The sequence below is a fragment of the Furipterus horrens genome, unplaced genomic scaffold (assembly GCF_987537825.1).
Source record: "Furipterus horrens unplaced genomic scaffold, mFurHor1.1.pri manual_scaffold_3, whole genome shotgun sequence".
Classification (NCBI taxonomy): domain Eukaryota; kingdom Metazoa; phylum Chordata; class Mammalia; order Chiroptera; family Furipteridae; genus Furipterus; species Furipterus horrens.
In genome coordinates, this window is record NW_028327173.1 from 48,279,524 (window position 1) to 48,295,343 (window position 15,820).

Genomic DNA, 15,820 nt, shown 5'->3' on the forward strand with positions numbered 1-15,820 from the left:
TGAGTGAAGAGTTGACATGTTGAAAGGAAGGGAAGAGTGGGGAGGAGAGCATTCCCAACAGAAAGGATACACGTGGCCAGTGTGATAAGCAAGAAAAACCTGAGAAAAACTAAGTTGCGAGCATTACAATTTAGGAATAAACCCTTAATTATAGAAGAATATATACTATTGTGTTTTGATGTATGAGACCCCAGCAAACTTTATAGGCATTAACCATTTACTACATAATAGCGGAAAGTATATAAAAAACTTAAGGCCTTGAATTTGAGTTCAAGCCTGACCAACACCAGATGTATGGCCTTTGGTAAATTATATCACCTCTTTAAGCCTTAATTATATCATCTGGAAAGTAGTGAGTATGATAACATTAAAACCACTTGTCTAATAGGATTGCTATAAGGGTATAATCAAAAAACAGACATGGCAGTGTTTTACAAAGTGTAGAGAATTTTAACGTATACCTTATTACCAGTGTATTGATACTAAATCTATTCACAGTATAATTCAACATTTTCTTTTCGAGAGACTCATATTGAGACAAATGGCAAACACTAAGTGTTCTATTTCTTATTTATAATTGTCTGTATCTACATACAGGTGAACTAAATGAACACACTAAATATGACACTCAATTATATATAGTCAATACAATCTTTCTTCCCTACAGCAGTTGGAAGAGCAGCTAACCATTTACTCTTGGACAATAATAATTTAATTTCTGGCTGAGAGATACCTGGTAGGGAATGACCACATGAAGTACTGACTACCTACCACAAAATAGGAGCCGAAAATTAGCCCAGCCACTACTCCTTCCTTAGGTCCCTAACCAGCCCATTGGTACTTTGTGTGCATGTGTGTGTTAAAGATAAAATGAAATGGCTAACAACTGAGCAGAATTCTCATTCAATTCTTAAAATTTTATGGTAAACTCTACATCATACATCATCAAAGGAGTGCAAATTAAAACAACAATGAGATACTACTACACACCTCTTAGAATGGCCAACATTCAGAACACTGAGAATACCAAAGCTGATGAGGGTGTGGTATAATATGAACTCTCATTAATTGCTGATGGAAATGAAAACTGGTACAGCCACTTTAGAAGACAGTTTGGGGGTTTCTTACAAAAACAAACATACTTTTACCATATGACACAGGAATCCTGTTGTTATTTTCTCAAAGGAGTTGAAAACATTCCACACAAAAGCTTGTACATGAATAGCAACTTTATTCATAATTGCCAAAATTTGAAAGTAACAAATATGTCTTTCAGTAGGTGAATGACAATTAACTGTGGTACATCCAGACAATGGAATATTATTCAGCACTAAAACAGAGTGAACTATAAAGCCAAGAACAGACATGGTAGAAACTTAAATTCATGTTTCTAAGTGAAAGAAGCCAATCTGAAAAGGCTACATACTGTATGATTCTAATTATATTACATTCTGGCAAAGGCCAAACTATCGAGACAGTAAAAGATCAGCGGTTGCTGAACAGGACAGGTGAGGGATGAATAGGCAGATCACAGATGATTTTTAGGGCAGTGAAAATATATAATACTATAATGATGGATATATGTCATTATACATTTGCCCAAACCCATATAATATATAACACTAAGAGTGAACCCCAGTGTAATCTATGGACTTTGGGTGAGTATTATGTCAGTGTAAGTTCTTCAGTTATAACAAATGTACCTGTTTGGTGAGTGGTGTTGATAACTGGGGAAGCTATGTTTTTGCTGGCAGAGATGGTATATGGGAAACCTCTGTACCTCCTTTGCAACTGTGTTATAAACCTAAAACTTCTGAAAAAAAGACAGTCTTAATTTGTTAAAGAAATTTTATGGTAATTACAATTTACTAGTGAGAATCAGCTTAGAAAGTCAGCAAAATAATGCCTTCTGCAATTTCTGTAACTCTCAGGTCAAAATCTTAAAGTGAAAAATTTGATGCTAATGTAAAAGTATGAGAGAGTCTATAAGATCAGGGTAAGAAAGGTTGAATGGAATAATGTTAGTACTTCAGGATCAGTTGCCCAGGATTCAAGTATAAAATAGTTTTATGAAAGGAGAATATGTGAAAAATTTTTAAAGATCAAAAATATATAACAAAAAGATACATTTTTTCAATGAAACTAGGTTTTTATTTTGTTGCACAAAGTGTTATGAAAAGGCCAACCTTTTCAGAAAGACATGAGGAAATATCACAGTGACTTACACCAGCAGAAAATTTATCTTCCTTATAACCTGACCTAAGTTCTCCACTACCTAAAAGTTGTCCTGCTTAAGTTTAAAAGATGACTCCAAAGAAATGGAGATTTTGAAGAAACTGATACTTGTAAAAGGTAGTTCCCACTGTTGCATTGTTTACATTCTCAGTTTTTAACATATACATTTTCCAGGGAGTTTGGTGAGTCTTAAATGCCTTTCCTCCCCTCTTCACCTAACGTGCTTTATAGACATACTGTCCGACAGCCGCAGTTAACAAAACGCAGGACTTGCTAAAACGGTATGGCACAGACTGCTAGCGATCTATATCTGGAGGAGTTACTGACTCCCACTCCTTCTATTTCCACAAGCTTGCCCTAGAACCCATTATAAAGTACACCCTGGTGCAAACTACGCGTGTAGATCAGGAACTTTCTGTGTTCTCTATGGGCTCCCCTTAAGTTTGGGCTTAAAACCCAAAGCAGATTCTGGGTGTGCAGAGGAAGGTGCGCTGATGTGTCCCAGACTTCCTCTTCTCACTGACTTGGGAGTGTGATGCCTGCTGGTCAAACAGTGCCGTTTGGACATTTGCTGCCGTGTCTTCTGCTTGTCAAATAATCTAATAAAATTCTACAGCCTCAGCTCTCAGATCTAAAAGGATAAACTCTGATGTAAAGTTGAGTATAAAAATCTAATATTCTCAAAATACTAACACCTGCATAATTCACATACCATGGAAAACAGAACTTGGAAAACAGAAGATTTAAGTGTATGGAACACTGTCTTAACAAAGATTTTTAAGTTATTTTATAATTTCCAAGTTTTCTTCTAAGGAATAATAAATTTTCTAACATATTTAGGCATTTTATGAGTATGTATATGACTTGGAATATGATTAAGAAAGAGTAGAAGTATTTTTCAAAAATTAAGAAAATCCCAACAATACCCTTAAAAGTAGCTTAGATAAAAAACTCATCACATATTTCTGAAGTAAAGTTAATTAAATTATATTAAATTTAAACAGAGATTATACATTAAACATTGTTTTCTAAAATAAAAATTCCAAATTATTACATCCAAATCAGACTACTAGATACTAAATATTGTTTCTTTAAAAAAAATAATAGCAAGAAAAGATATCAGTAATGATGAATTATCCTGGTTGGTTTGACCTGGATCCAAGCAAAGTATCTATCATATCTCTCTGAAAAGAAAAAAAGTGAGACAATTACAATGCAATAAAATACAAATTAAGAGGTAAAGTGGTTTTTAAAATGTCATTTAAAATATATGTTAGTGGTTTTTAAAATGTCATTTAAAATATATGTTAGTGATACACATATAAAAGGCATCTGGAAGGATTGTAAAAAGGAAATACACCAAAGTAAGTTTAATCATAACAGCTACTTCCTAGTATAAATCTGTTCTTTCCTTTGAAAGACTTTTACTGAAGTTTGATAAAACAGTTTTACAAGGATTCAGTAAAGAAACAATTTTGGCAGCTCCTGTTTAACTTAATGCGTAAACCTGAGTTTTCAAACCTGTAAAATAACATTTAATCCTAATAATACAGGCTTTTCCATGATCTGTAGTACTTGATTTAGAGAGAGTAAAATGTCTGAATTTCTATGTGGATTTTGTATTTAATAATAATGATCTTTGTGTTAAAGGGGTAAAATGTTCATATGTAAGAGGCTAAAACCAAAGACGGGAGGTTAGTCTTTAATAATGATATAGTGTGAGAAGATGGAAATTGGAAAAAGACTGGAGATTTCTCAATCACATAGTCAAGGCGATCCAGAGAAAATCACTGTTATCTAGAAATCTTAGTTTCCTTGAATGTATAATGAAAATATTTAACACCCATTTCTAAATATGGTTATAAGTGTTGAATGAACTAATGTATGTGAAAGTGTTTTATAAACTCTAAAGAATTATAAACATTTTAGATAACATTATGTAAGTCAGTTTCTGTCTTTTAGCCTGTACTATAATTCTCTTGGGCATTTTGCCATCTTTCAAGTCCTGACACACCAAATCAGTTGCCAGGTTGCTTCTCAAAGCCGTCTCTTTCCAGTTCAGTTTCACTGTAGCAAACATAATAGATTACTACTGTAATTTGCTCACAGTTGTATTCTTATTGCCCAAAATAGACCCTGCCATAGTGCACACTCAGTAAATATTTGTTGAAAGAATGGGCTATTTGTCTGCCTTCCATGTCTCTCAGCATTAATTTATTATGTGTGCCTTTATGTTTCTAAAACTATTTTGAAGGTTTTACTTATCTTTTAGTTTTCCTTTAATTTGAGGGGAAAAAAAGGTAAAAACACCCAGAGTACACAGAAAAAGATGGCATCAAAGTAGAAATAATATCCAGGAATAATTCTCTATAGCCTGCCCCCAGGAACGGAACTTCTTTGTGCAATGCCCCATTGAAACTGGTTTCTGCCAAAAGCTTAAACCATAATTCTGTATAATGCAAGACCTAGGCCTCCAGCAACTAAACCCCATCATGCTAGGAGAGGAGTTGGTGTTTCAACAAACAATAAATGCTAATGTGGTGTTAAATTCTGTTGATAGCTAGCTACACCACTTGCTATCATCACAAGGCTTGAACCCCAGGTCCCTGTTACACTGGTAACTAAACTGATGTTACCCCTGCCCACGAACCCTGATTGGATGGGATGGAACTTGAGCCAATGTTCTTCATGTCACAGCACACTAATATTCAGGTTTTTGATCACATCAGGGAGGGGCCAGAGTTTCAGAAATCTTGTCCCTCAAAACCTCCAGGGCCCAAGGATCCTTCTCCCTCCCCTTCTGCTGTGCAAGGCCACAAAGGGTGATGGCAATGCAGAGATGAGGGACAGTCGTGATCCTAAAACTGCTATTGATCCTTTGTCCATGGGTTTCCCCAGTGAATTCTACTTCAGCACACTTGGTGCATGTTCTGTCTGGTACTGTAGCTTTGTAAAATATGTCTCCACTCCAAATAAACAAATGTCATCTATGCCTTGGATACTTTTTAATAAAATATATAAAGCCTGCCCTGGCTGGTGTGGCTCAGTGGATTGAGCCATGACCTGCGAACCAAAGGGTCGCCAGTTCTATTCCGAGTCAGGGCACATGCCTGGGTTGTGGGCCAGGTCCCCAGGTTGGGGGCATGCAAGAGTCAACCACACATTGATGTTTCTCTCCCTCTTACACTCTCCCTTCCCCTCTCTCTAAAAATAAATAATTTTTAAAAATATATATATTTTAAAAATATATAAAACCTTAACTATAAAGTTGAAATTCCCTTTGTAACCCTCCCCAAATACAGTTCTTCTCTCAGCATTCACTTCCCAGAGGCGCCTTTACCATAAATGCACATTTTCCCTGTAGACTAAAATCATGCCTTCTAAAATTTTGATTCACTCTTGGTTAAAATTAATGGGGAAATTATAGGTTATAATGTTACTTGATAAGCTATCTTGATAGAAAATAATGATTTAACATTAATTAGTTTGAGACTTCAAATTACTGTCATATTGGGTTGCCCAAAAACTCCATTTATTTTTTCTGTAAAATAAAAGACACATTGTTCATTTTCACCAATAAGTTTATTGATTTGGATATTTTGAATTTGTCGGCTATCTCTGGCTATTGGCTTCCAGTGGATAGAGGCCGGGGGTGCTGCTAAACATCTTCCAATGCATAAGATGGCCCACAGCAAAATGTCAATAGTACCAAGAAACCTCACAAACTACTTTTGACACATCCAATTAGTCACAGCACCTTCTCCATACACTGAACAAATCTTTTTTTCTGTTTCAGTTGAGTTTTTACCTTTTTTTAAATAATACACAGAAAATGTTGCATATTTTCTTCCATCTTTAATATTAAAATGGCTGCACAAAAATTCACTGATTTTGATGTTTTTCAAATGCCTGTTGATATGACAGCTGTCACAATACAATCTAACAAAATTATTTTGAATGAGGTTAAAGACAACTGAGCACTACTAGAGCCATTGTATGGAAAAAACTAAAACTTTTTGACCAACCCAATAGATTAGAATTCTCTCAAAGCTAAGAAAGAAGTATATGAGTTAAGCTTGTATTTGGCTGTAACATAAAAACTGATTAATAATTTGTTTAGCATACCAGAAATATAATCTTCAACCTTTAAAATACTATGATAAAAATAATAAAAAACATATTTGTATTAAGAAATGGTATTTATTTACTAATGTATGGAATATATTTATTAAGAGAAAATTTTGCTCACCAGCCTTGAAATCATTAGCACACACACACTAGTTTGTCAAAAATATTGAACAAATTAGCCAAAGAACATATATGCATAACTCATGGACACAGACAATAGTGTAGTAAAGGCTGGGGGGGGATTGGTTAGGGGTGGGAAAGGGGGGAAAAATGGGGGGCATCTGTAATAGCGTCAACGATTAAAAAAAGGAAACAAAAATGTTCAGACTCTGAGTTTATCCTTCTTTCTGCTTGCATGGCATACTGCTCAAAATAAATGATGTCTTTAATTGATTCAAATCCAAACACAAAAATGAAACATTTTCTTCCACATTCCAGTCTATACATTTACTAACCATAAATATGTCAACTAAGAACACAGTTTTAATTTTTGTGTTTAAATAACATTACATAAATCATAACATATTGTACTTGCTTTCCTGAAATATGCATTTATCACTTAACACTATGTTTTTTAAGATTTATTTAATATTTGTCATATTAACACATTGAAATAAATATCATTTCAACTTTTTATTGCAGTCACTCATGTGAATGTGCCATATTTTATTTATCCAGTTCTCCACTAATGATCATTTAGGTTGTTTCCAATTTATCAATATAGAAACAGAGCTGTTACAAACCTTCTTTTCTCATTAGCATGTCTTTCAGGCTACCAACAAATTGAACAAAGCTCTGGGAGATATGTAGAATCCGAACAGACATCATTTAAACATCTATAAAGATAGTAGTCCTACCAGATAGGAAAATTATAGTGATTTAGAATTAACTACACAGTAAAGAAATAAACAGAAATTAACCAAGTGATGCAGCAACAGGTGCAGGGTTGCAGACTTCTATGAAAAGATGGAGAATATAAGTAATATGTAACTAGACTTTGGTCTCCATGGGCTTGGAGACCACTCCATGGGGAGGGCAATGAGAAATTAACTGTAAGACAGGGCTTGGACTGGCAGCCAAGGTAGTTAGGAAAAACCCCTTCCATGTCCACAGTCAATATGCATCTCAGCCAGCTGAGAAAATAATCTCCAAAACTACTTAAAGTGTTTTGTTTCTTTATCAGGAAAACATGTTTTTACTATCAGAAGAATAAGAACTATATATGAAAATAATGCAGCAAATCAAACAGATAATTTTACTATTTTTGTATTAATGACTTTTAAAATATTTAGTATTTTAACTATTCATTGCATGTAAGACAATTTGTCATATTAAATTGTCTGACAAATTTGTGATTTTAATTTAAATGTACTATTTATTTATTTAATATATGCAGTCAAATACATGGTTATGCGTGGAGTAAAACTCCACCCCCTACTTGTGACCTGAGTCTAATCAACACATCTAATTTCTCTGGTCACATTTCCCTCTGCTTGGATACTTAAGTTGTTTTTTTATTCTTTTTCATTTTCTCCTTTTTATCCTATCACAAATAATGCTATAATCAATTTCTTTGGTTGCCTTTGTGAATATTTCTACAGGATACAGTCCCAGAAGTGGACAGTCTTGCTTCATATTGCTAAATTGCTTCCAAAGAAGTTACACCAATTTCTATTTCAACTTTCACTATAGCAGAGCACTTACCAACTTGTTTGCCAGTACTGAGCAGTTCCATAAAAAAAACTTTGTTAACTTGATATATATGAATATTATCACATTTTAATTTAATGTAGTAAATTTTTATTTCTTTAATTATTAGTGAGGTTAAATTTTAAAGGATTCTCTTTTTTAAATTAATTATTTGTTTATTTATTTTATTTTTAGAGAGAGGGGAAAGGAGAAAGGGAGAGTAACATCACTGTGTGGTTGCCTCTCACTCGCACCCCCAACTGGGGACCTGACGTGCAACCTAGTCATGTGCCCTGACTGGGAATCGAACTGGTGACACTTGGCTCGCAGGCCGATGCTCAATCCACTGAGCCACGGCAGCCAGGGCTTAGTGAGATTAAATTTTAAAGTATAATTTACTAGTCATTTTCTTCTGGATGAAGTTTCTAATCATTACTCTTCTATTGGAGTCTGAGTGATTTTTTTTCTTAATGATTTGTGAATATTTTAATATTTTAACATGTTTATTATATTTACTGAAATATTTGCCTGATTAATCCTTAAAATAGAAATTTGAATGTAAGAAACAGAAAAACTTGAAAAGCTACCTTAAAAATAATGGACATCTATTGATACTGCTTTGCTTGTCAAAGTTTTACAATGAAGTTTTGGTATTTGAAGATCAGAGAAAGGTAATAGGGTAATGCTAAAGCAGTAGAAACAAACACCTATCTTAAGAACATTAGACAGTATCTAAAGAATTATTTTTTGTAAAAGTATTTGAATATTTGCGGTAGCTTAACAATTATTTCTTCAGCTGTATTTAGCAATTATTAAGCCTTAAATATATACTAGTCATAACTTTAAGTTCTTTTATATAACATTTATAATTATTATGCTCAACAAAATTATTATTTTCATTTTACAGATAGAGAATGTGAAGCTTAAAGAAAATAAGTCTAGGAACCATGCCTAGTAGGGAGCAACTCGGGATTTAACATCCTTTCCATTGCACCACACTTAAGACATAAGAAATGTAAATCCCTGCATTACACAGAATTGCAACTAAATAAAATAAAATTACATAAAATTTCAACTTTTGAGTCTTACCTGGCCAGAATCCAAAGCAGTGGGCATATTTCTTAGTTCATACACAGCAACCTGTCCATCACTGTCTCCCACTAGAAGACAATCTGTTTGTTTAGCGAAGAGAACAGTTGTGAACTTAATTCCAGGGTTTGCAACATTAACAATTAGAGGATCCAAACTGTAATAAAATATTTTAGTTGTAAATTCAGTTGTTGTTAATATGTTCTTTACATATACAGACTAAGAAAAGTCTGATATATTTTTGGTGCTCCCGTGTAACAAAAATCAAAAGTTTCTTCTAGTGTTTTCAGAACCAAAATAACTGTTTCTTACTCCTTATTCATTAAAATTTCCATTTCAACTAGATAAATTAAAGCAATTCACAATTAAAGTGTGAGTTTAAACTCCAGCGACGGTTAATTTTATGTATGAACTTGGCTAGGCTATGATACTCAGTTGTTTGGTCAAACACCAATCTACATGTTCCTGTGAAGGTTTTTGGGTTTTTTTGTTTGTTTGTTTGTTTGTTTTTTATGGTTCACATTTAAATCAGTAGAATTTGAATGAAACAGATTACCCTACAGAATGTCGGCAGGATTTATCCAATTTGATGAAGGCCTTAAGAGAAAAGACTGAGTGCCCTGAAGTGGAATAAAATTCTGCCTCCTGACTGCCTTTGGACTCTAGACTGCAACATGGACTCCAGACAAAAATGTCAGTTTGCCAGCCTGTCATTGAGATTTGGGACTTGCCAGGCACCACAATGAAGTGAGCCGATTCCCTAAAATGAATCTCAGTCTCTCTCTCTCTGCCTCCCTCTCTTTATTGGTTCTGTTTCCCTGACTAATACAATTCCTTAAATAATAAACTTATTTTAATGAAAGAATGTTTTGGTCCAAATGAAACTCTGAAAGATAAAGAATACTTGAACAAGAAGTTTTCCTACTCTGGTCATCCAAAGCAACCACCAATTCCCTTAAAAAGCAAATGGAAGCAGCAACTTGAATATTTCTTTTGAAGAAATGCTGTCTTAGGAGCTACAAGTTTTACCAGAAAAATTAAATCAGAGGTAGGATCATTTAAGTATCCATTTTATATGTTAGTCCTCTCATACTCAAAATTAAATTGCTTTGTGATGTAATCCTTGATTTTTGGTTCAAATTTTTATAGAACAAGACATAGAAAATTTTAAAGTTACTAAATTATTAACTTCTAGAAAAAAAGTTTGCTGTTAAGAATAAACTTATTGAAATTTATGCCATTTATTTTAAACAAGAACATTTCTCCCTGCTCCTTCTGCTAAAAACTAGCATAAAGATCTCCAATAGTTTCCAATTGAAGTGGAATCATTAAATAGTTTATTGCAGCATTATATAAATTTATGTGTTGAAAAGAATGGACGGGTATAGAGATTGACAGCTGTCAGAGGGGAGAGGGGTAGGGGGAGAGGGACTGAGATGAAAGAAGGTGAAAGGATTAGCCAAAGAACATATATACATGACCCATAGACACAGACTACAATGTGGTGATGGCCAAAGGGAAGGGGGTGTGGGGGATGGGTGGAGGAGGGCAAACAGGGTAAAGGGGGACATAGTGTCAACAACAAAAATAAAGTTAAAATAGAATAGGTGGGTGCAAATGACACTCACAACTTTTGTGTCACATCTTAAATCAAAAGCTTTAATTATATGCATGCCCCTTTGATATGCTTTGAAACAAGGTAAGAGAATAAGTACATACTGTAAAAAATAATTATTTTGTTCTTTATCTTATTGTAGAATATCTTTAGTTTAAAAAAATTAACTACCTCTCTACATTCTTCTATAAACCAGGCAACTAAAAAGAATTAAAGGTTGTTTTGATATCATATATCAGCCTGTAATAACCTGAGGCAGTAAATAATATAACCTATTTTCATTCAAATACTTTTGAAACCACATAGGTAATTAATATTAATATAGCACCCTGACATACATTTTTATTCTTAAAGGACTCTCACAAGTATAAACTATTACTTGTTTAAAAGTAAACACAGGGTGGGGCAAGAGTAGGTTTACAGTTGTGAGTACACAAAACACAGTTTATTCTTGTATTATTGTTTATTAATTATTTTCTATATGAACAACTGTAAATCTACTTTTGCCCAACACATACAGTAGCTCACTAATGTCAAAACTATCAGGTATCATTTAGTCTGAACTTTTCTACTAGAAACATCCCTAAGAAAAACATTAACACTTACGTGCTGACGTGAAGGTCCCAAATCTCTACTCTGCTCTCATTTGCAGCTGCAAATATATAGGATGATTTTGGAGACCAGACCACATCATAAACAACATAAGTAGTTGGATAAAAACTCAAAAATGGCTTGGGATTCTCCTGTTGCCATATAATAACACCCCAATCGGCAGAACAGCTTAAGAATACGTCATGACAAAATGGATTCCATGCTATTTTATACACCGGTCCCTTAAATTAAAAATAAATTAAAATGCATAGGTAAAAGAGTATTTAACATCTAATTTTTAAATCTTCACCAACAAATTTAAAATACTAAGATTGCCAGAAGATTTGTCCATAATGCATTATTGTATGGGCATTATTTCAGCTGAAAGTAAGCTCATAAATTGAATCTTCTCTAAATTATGCCATATGAAAATATAAATATATAGTTGATATAATACTCACTAAATATTAATACATATTATGCACTTTTATTTAAAATATAAGGAGTATTAAGAGAAATCAGAAATTAAGAAAACATAGATGGAACAATCATAAAATATATGGAGAACTGGTATATGCAAGAGACTATTTTACTTCGGGATCAGCATGTTATCATAAGCAAAGTCTTTCAGAAATAAATAAAAAGTGTGACTTCCATAATGTGCAAAAAGAAATCAAGGATTCTGGAAGCCAAATAAAATGCCCCACAAGTTATTGGTTGTTTCCATATAATAAATCACTGAGCTGGCATTTTTAACTCTGAAGTTGTAAATTTTTTGTATGTTTAAAATACTGTGTATAATGATATTATTGTTTCAGAAGTATTATAAGATAAAATTTTCCATGCTTATTATAATTAAACAAACCTTATGTCCTTTGTAGGTATCTAGGTATTGCTCATTGTATGAACAAGAACATTTGTGAATATGACCTTCTTCAGTGCCAGCCAAATAGATATTTGTGTCCTGCAACACAAAAAAATCAAAATGCATTGGATTTTGATATATTAGCAAACGTGTTACAAAGATTAGACCATTCAAGATCTGTTACAATCAATTAAAGAACCAAAACTAGAAATACTATCTTAAAGATAATTGTCTATGTCTTTTTCTATCATGATTTTACAATAATTAAACTGCCTGAAGGCCTACTGTGCAAAGAAAATATAGATTTGTTTTTACTGAACTAGAGAATAGAATTTAACATCCTACCTAGAAATCTCATGGATGAATATTGGCTTAAAATGAGAAAGAAACTTTTTAACACTTAGAGGTACCTAACAATGGAACTAGCAGTCCAGGGAAATAGTAAATATTCTTTCATTAGAACTAGTCAAGAAGACAGATGACTTAACAATAACTATTTATGTATATAATGCTAAAGAAATGGTTTTTGCTGGGAATGAGAAACTGAACTAGACGGTGTCTCAGAAATCTATAACCCTGAATATATGTATTAAATGGGGATTTTAAATGTATCGCCTATAGTGGAGTCATAGTCAAACAGTCTGAATGTCCTAATCATGTGGGGTCAGCATCACCTGGGAGTGCTCTAGAGTTCCAGAATCTCAGGCCTTACTGCAGACCTACTGAATTAGAATCCGCATTTTCACAAGATTTCCAAATAATTTATATGTACATTAAAATTTGAGACACATTGCTCTAGTATATACCAATACTTAAACATGCAACTACTAGATCATAAAGTATACACAGTTTTAAATTACATAAAAAGTATAATTTTTCCCCATAGTAGTATTACTGATATACATTCAGTAGTAAATAAAAGTTTCCTTTGATCCCCATTCTCTTCAACAGTTGGTTCTATCAAAAATCTAAAATTTTGCCACCTATTAGGTATAAAATTATATCTAATGTTTTTAAGTGCCATTTATGTGAATATTAACAACATTGAGCACATTTTTATTTCCTCTTCTGTTTATACTTCTTGATTACTTTATTAATAATGTCTTTTCCATATTCACTTGTTTAAGTTCTTTATGTATCCTATTACATATGCTTTATCTGTTCAATATGTTGCAAATATCTTCTCCCATTGTATGGCTCTTTATTTTTTTAGTGCCTTTTAGTAAATAATAACTCTCCTTTTAATGTAGCTGGATATATATTTGACACTTTTTTGTGCTTTGTTTAAGAAGTTCTTCTTACTTTGAGATCCAAGAAATATTCTCCTATATTTCCTTCAAAAAGTTTTATTGTGTATGATAGGGTAGAAGCTTAAACCTATTTTTATATGGATAATGATTATCCAACATCACTTATAAGTAGGTTATCTTTCTTTAGAGGTCATTATCTAAAGTTGGGTACCACAGTATATAAACTCTGAGACTCAGAGATTTCCATGCAAGAAATGTATTGGGACATTTCCTCAGGAACAACTTATTTGAGGAAAATAGGAATGGGCAGAGATAAGTTGAACTATAGTGCAGTTGCAACAGAAGGTTCAGCACAACCTATAAGCATCTCTGTAGCTGAGATAGCTTTTCAGAGTCCTGCCTCTAGGCAAGGAGGCCAGACATATTGCACTTCTCCACATACACCAAAAAAATAGTCAAGCAGGATGATAGACTCAATCCAAACCAATCAATAATCAGACTAAATGCAAGTGGTCTAAACATCGCAATTAAAAGGCAGAGATTGTAAGATTGGCAGCTATACATTGCCTATAAGAAATATACTTTAAAGATACAAAAAAGGAACACAGAAAGAGAAAGAACTCACAAACACAGACAAAAATGTGGTGATTGTGGGGTGAGTGGGATGAGTGGAGGTGGAAGAGGGTATAGGGGGATAAATGATAATGGAAAAAAATACAATATAAATAAATAATTAAAAATAAATACGTAAATAAATAAAAATATACAAATATGTTAAATGTAAAAGAATGGAAGATTATAAATCATGATAACATTAGTTAAATGAAAGCTAGAGTGGCTGCATTAGTATCAGACTGTATAGACTTCAGGATAAAGGATATTGCCAGTTATAATTAATACTGTTTCATAATGGTAAGAGTTGATTAATCAAGAGAATATAATAATTCTAAATATTTCTGTTCCTAAAGAAAAACTTCAAAATACATAAAGCAAAAGCTGATAGAATTACAAGGAAAAATAGAAAAAATACAATTATGGTCAGAGACTTCAATACCTCTTTCTCAGTAACTGATGGAAGAAATAAACAGAAAATAATCTAGGTATAGAAAACTTGAATAATACCATCAATCAGCTTAATCTGATTGACATTGATAGAATACTCCACCCAACGATAGCAGAATATATATTTTTCTGAAGTGCACAAGGAACGTTTACCAGTAGAGATAACATTCTGGGCTTTAAAACAAATCTCAAAAAATTAAAAAAGATTCAGTTTTTTTAAAGTTTGTTCTCTGATGATGAGATTGAATAAGAAATCAATAACAGAATGATCCTTGGAAACCTCCAAATATTTAGAAGCTAAATAACATTTTTCTAAATAACCTGTTGATCAAAGAAGAAAGCAAAGGAGAAATTAGGAATGAAAATGAAAATATACCAGTTTGTGGGGTGTTGCCAAACCAGTACTTAGTGGAAAACTTATAGCACAATTGCCTATATTAGGAAAGAAGAAAGGTCACAAATCAATGATTTCATCTTCTATGTTAAAAAACTTGAAAAAAGAGTAAATAAAACCAAATTAGAAGTAATGAAATAATAAATATCGAAGTATAAATCAATGATATATAAAACTGAAAAAAGCATAACAAAAATCAGAGAAAACAAAAGCTAGTTATTTGAGATCAATAAAGTTGATAAACTTCTAGCCATACTAATCAGGAAAAAAAAAGACACAAATTATTAACATTAAGAATTAGACAGGTGACATTACTACGTATTTTACAGCTATTAAAGGATACTAAGACAACATTATTATGCCACTAAATTCAACAATCTGATTTTAAAAATTCCTGGAAAGGCATAAATTATCTCACTCAAGAAGAAATAGATATTATAATTGCTCTATATTGTTAAAAATTTGAATTTTAGTTAAAACTTAAATGTCTTCCCAGAAGAAAATTCCAGGCCCAAATGGTTTACAGTGGTTTATTAATTACATCCAACATGCAATGAAGAATAATATTAATTGTATGCAAGTTATTTCAAAAAAGTAAAGAAAGAGGGAATACTTTTCAATTCTTTCTGTGCAGTCAGGATTACTTTGATACCAAAACCAAACGCATTATAAGAAAGAAAAACTATGGACAAACATGCCTTGCAAAAAAGATATTAAAAGTCTAAACAAAATTTTAGCATCTTAAATCCAACAGTATATTAAAAGGGTAAATCAAGATCAAGTGGGATTTACTCCAGGAAGAAACATTTAAAAATCAACCAATGTAATTTACCACACTGAAACTTAAAAAACAACAACAACTATATAATCATAGCAATAGATGCAGAAAAAGCACTTGATAT

At 32.7% G+C, this 15,820-nt stretch overlaps 1 protein-coding gene across 1 annotated transcript in view; it reads right to left on the reverse strand.

Moving 5' to 3' along the window:
- Nucleotides 1–3,368: 3,368 nt before the first annotated feature.
- Nucleotides 3,369–15,820, reverse strand: part of DNAI4 (dynein axonemal intermediate chain 4) — an 80,988-nt gene continuing 68,536 nt past the window's right edge. Inside the window, exons 14-17 of the mRNA XM_090269574.1 lie at nt 12,213–12,311; nt 11,363–11,589; nt 9,142–9,298; nt 3,369–3,419 (exon numbers count right to left, since the gene is read on the reverse strand). Of these exons, the coding sequence (XP_090125700.1) occupies nt 3,369–3,419; nt 9,142–9,298; nt 11,363–11,589; nt 12,213–12,311 (534 nt within the window). The remainder of the gene's footprint in view (nt 3,420–9,141; nt 9,299–11,362; nt 11,590–12,212; nt 12,312–15,820) is intronic.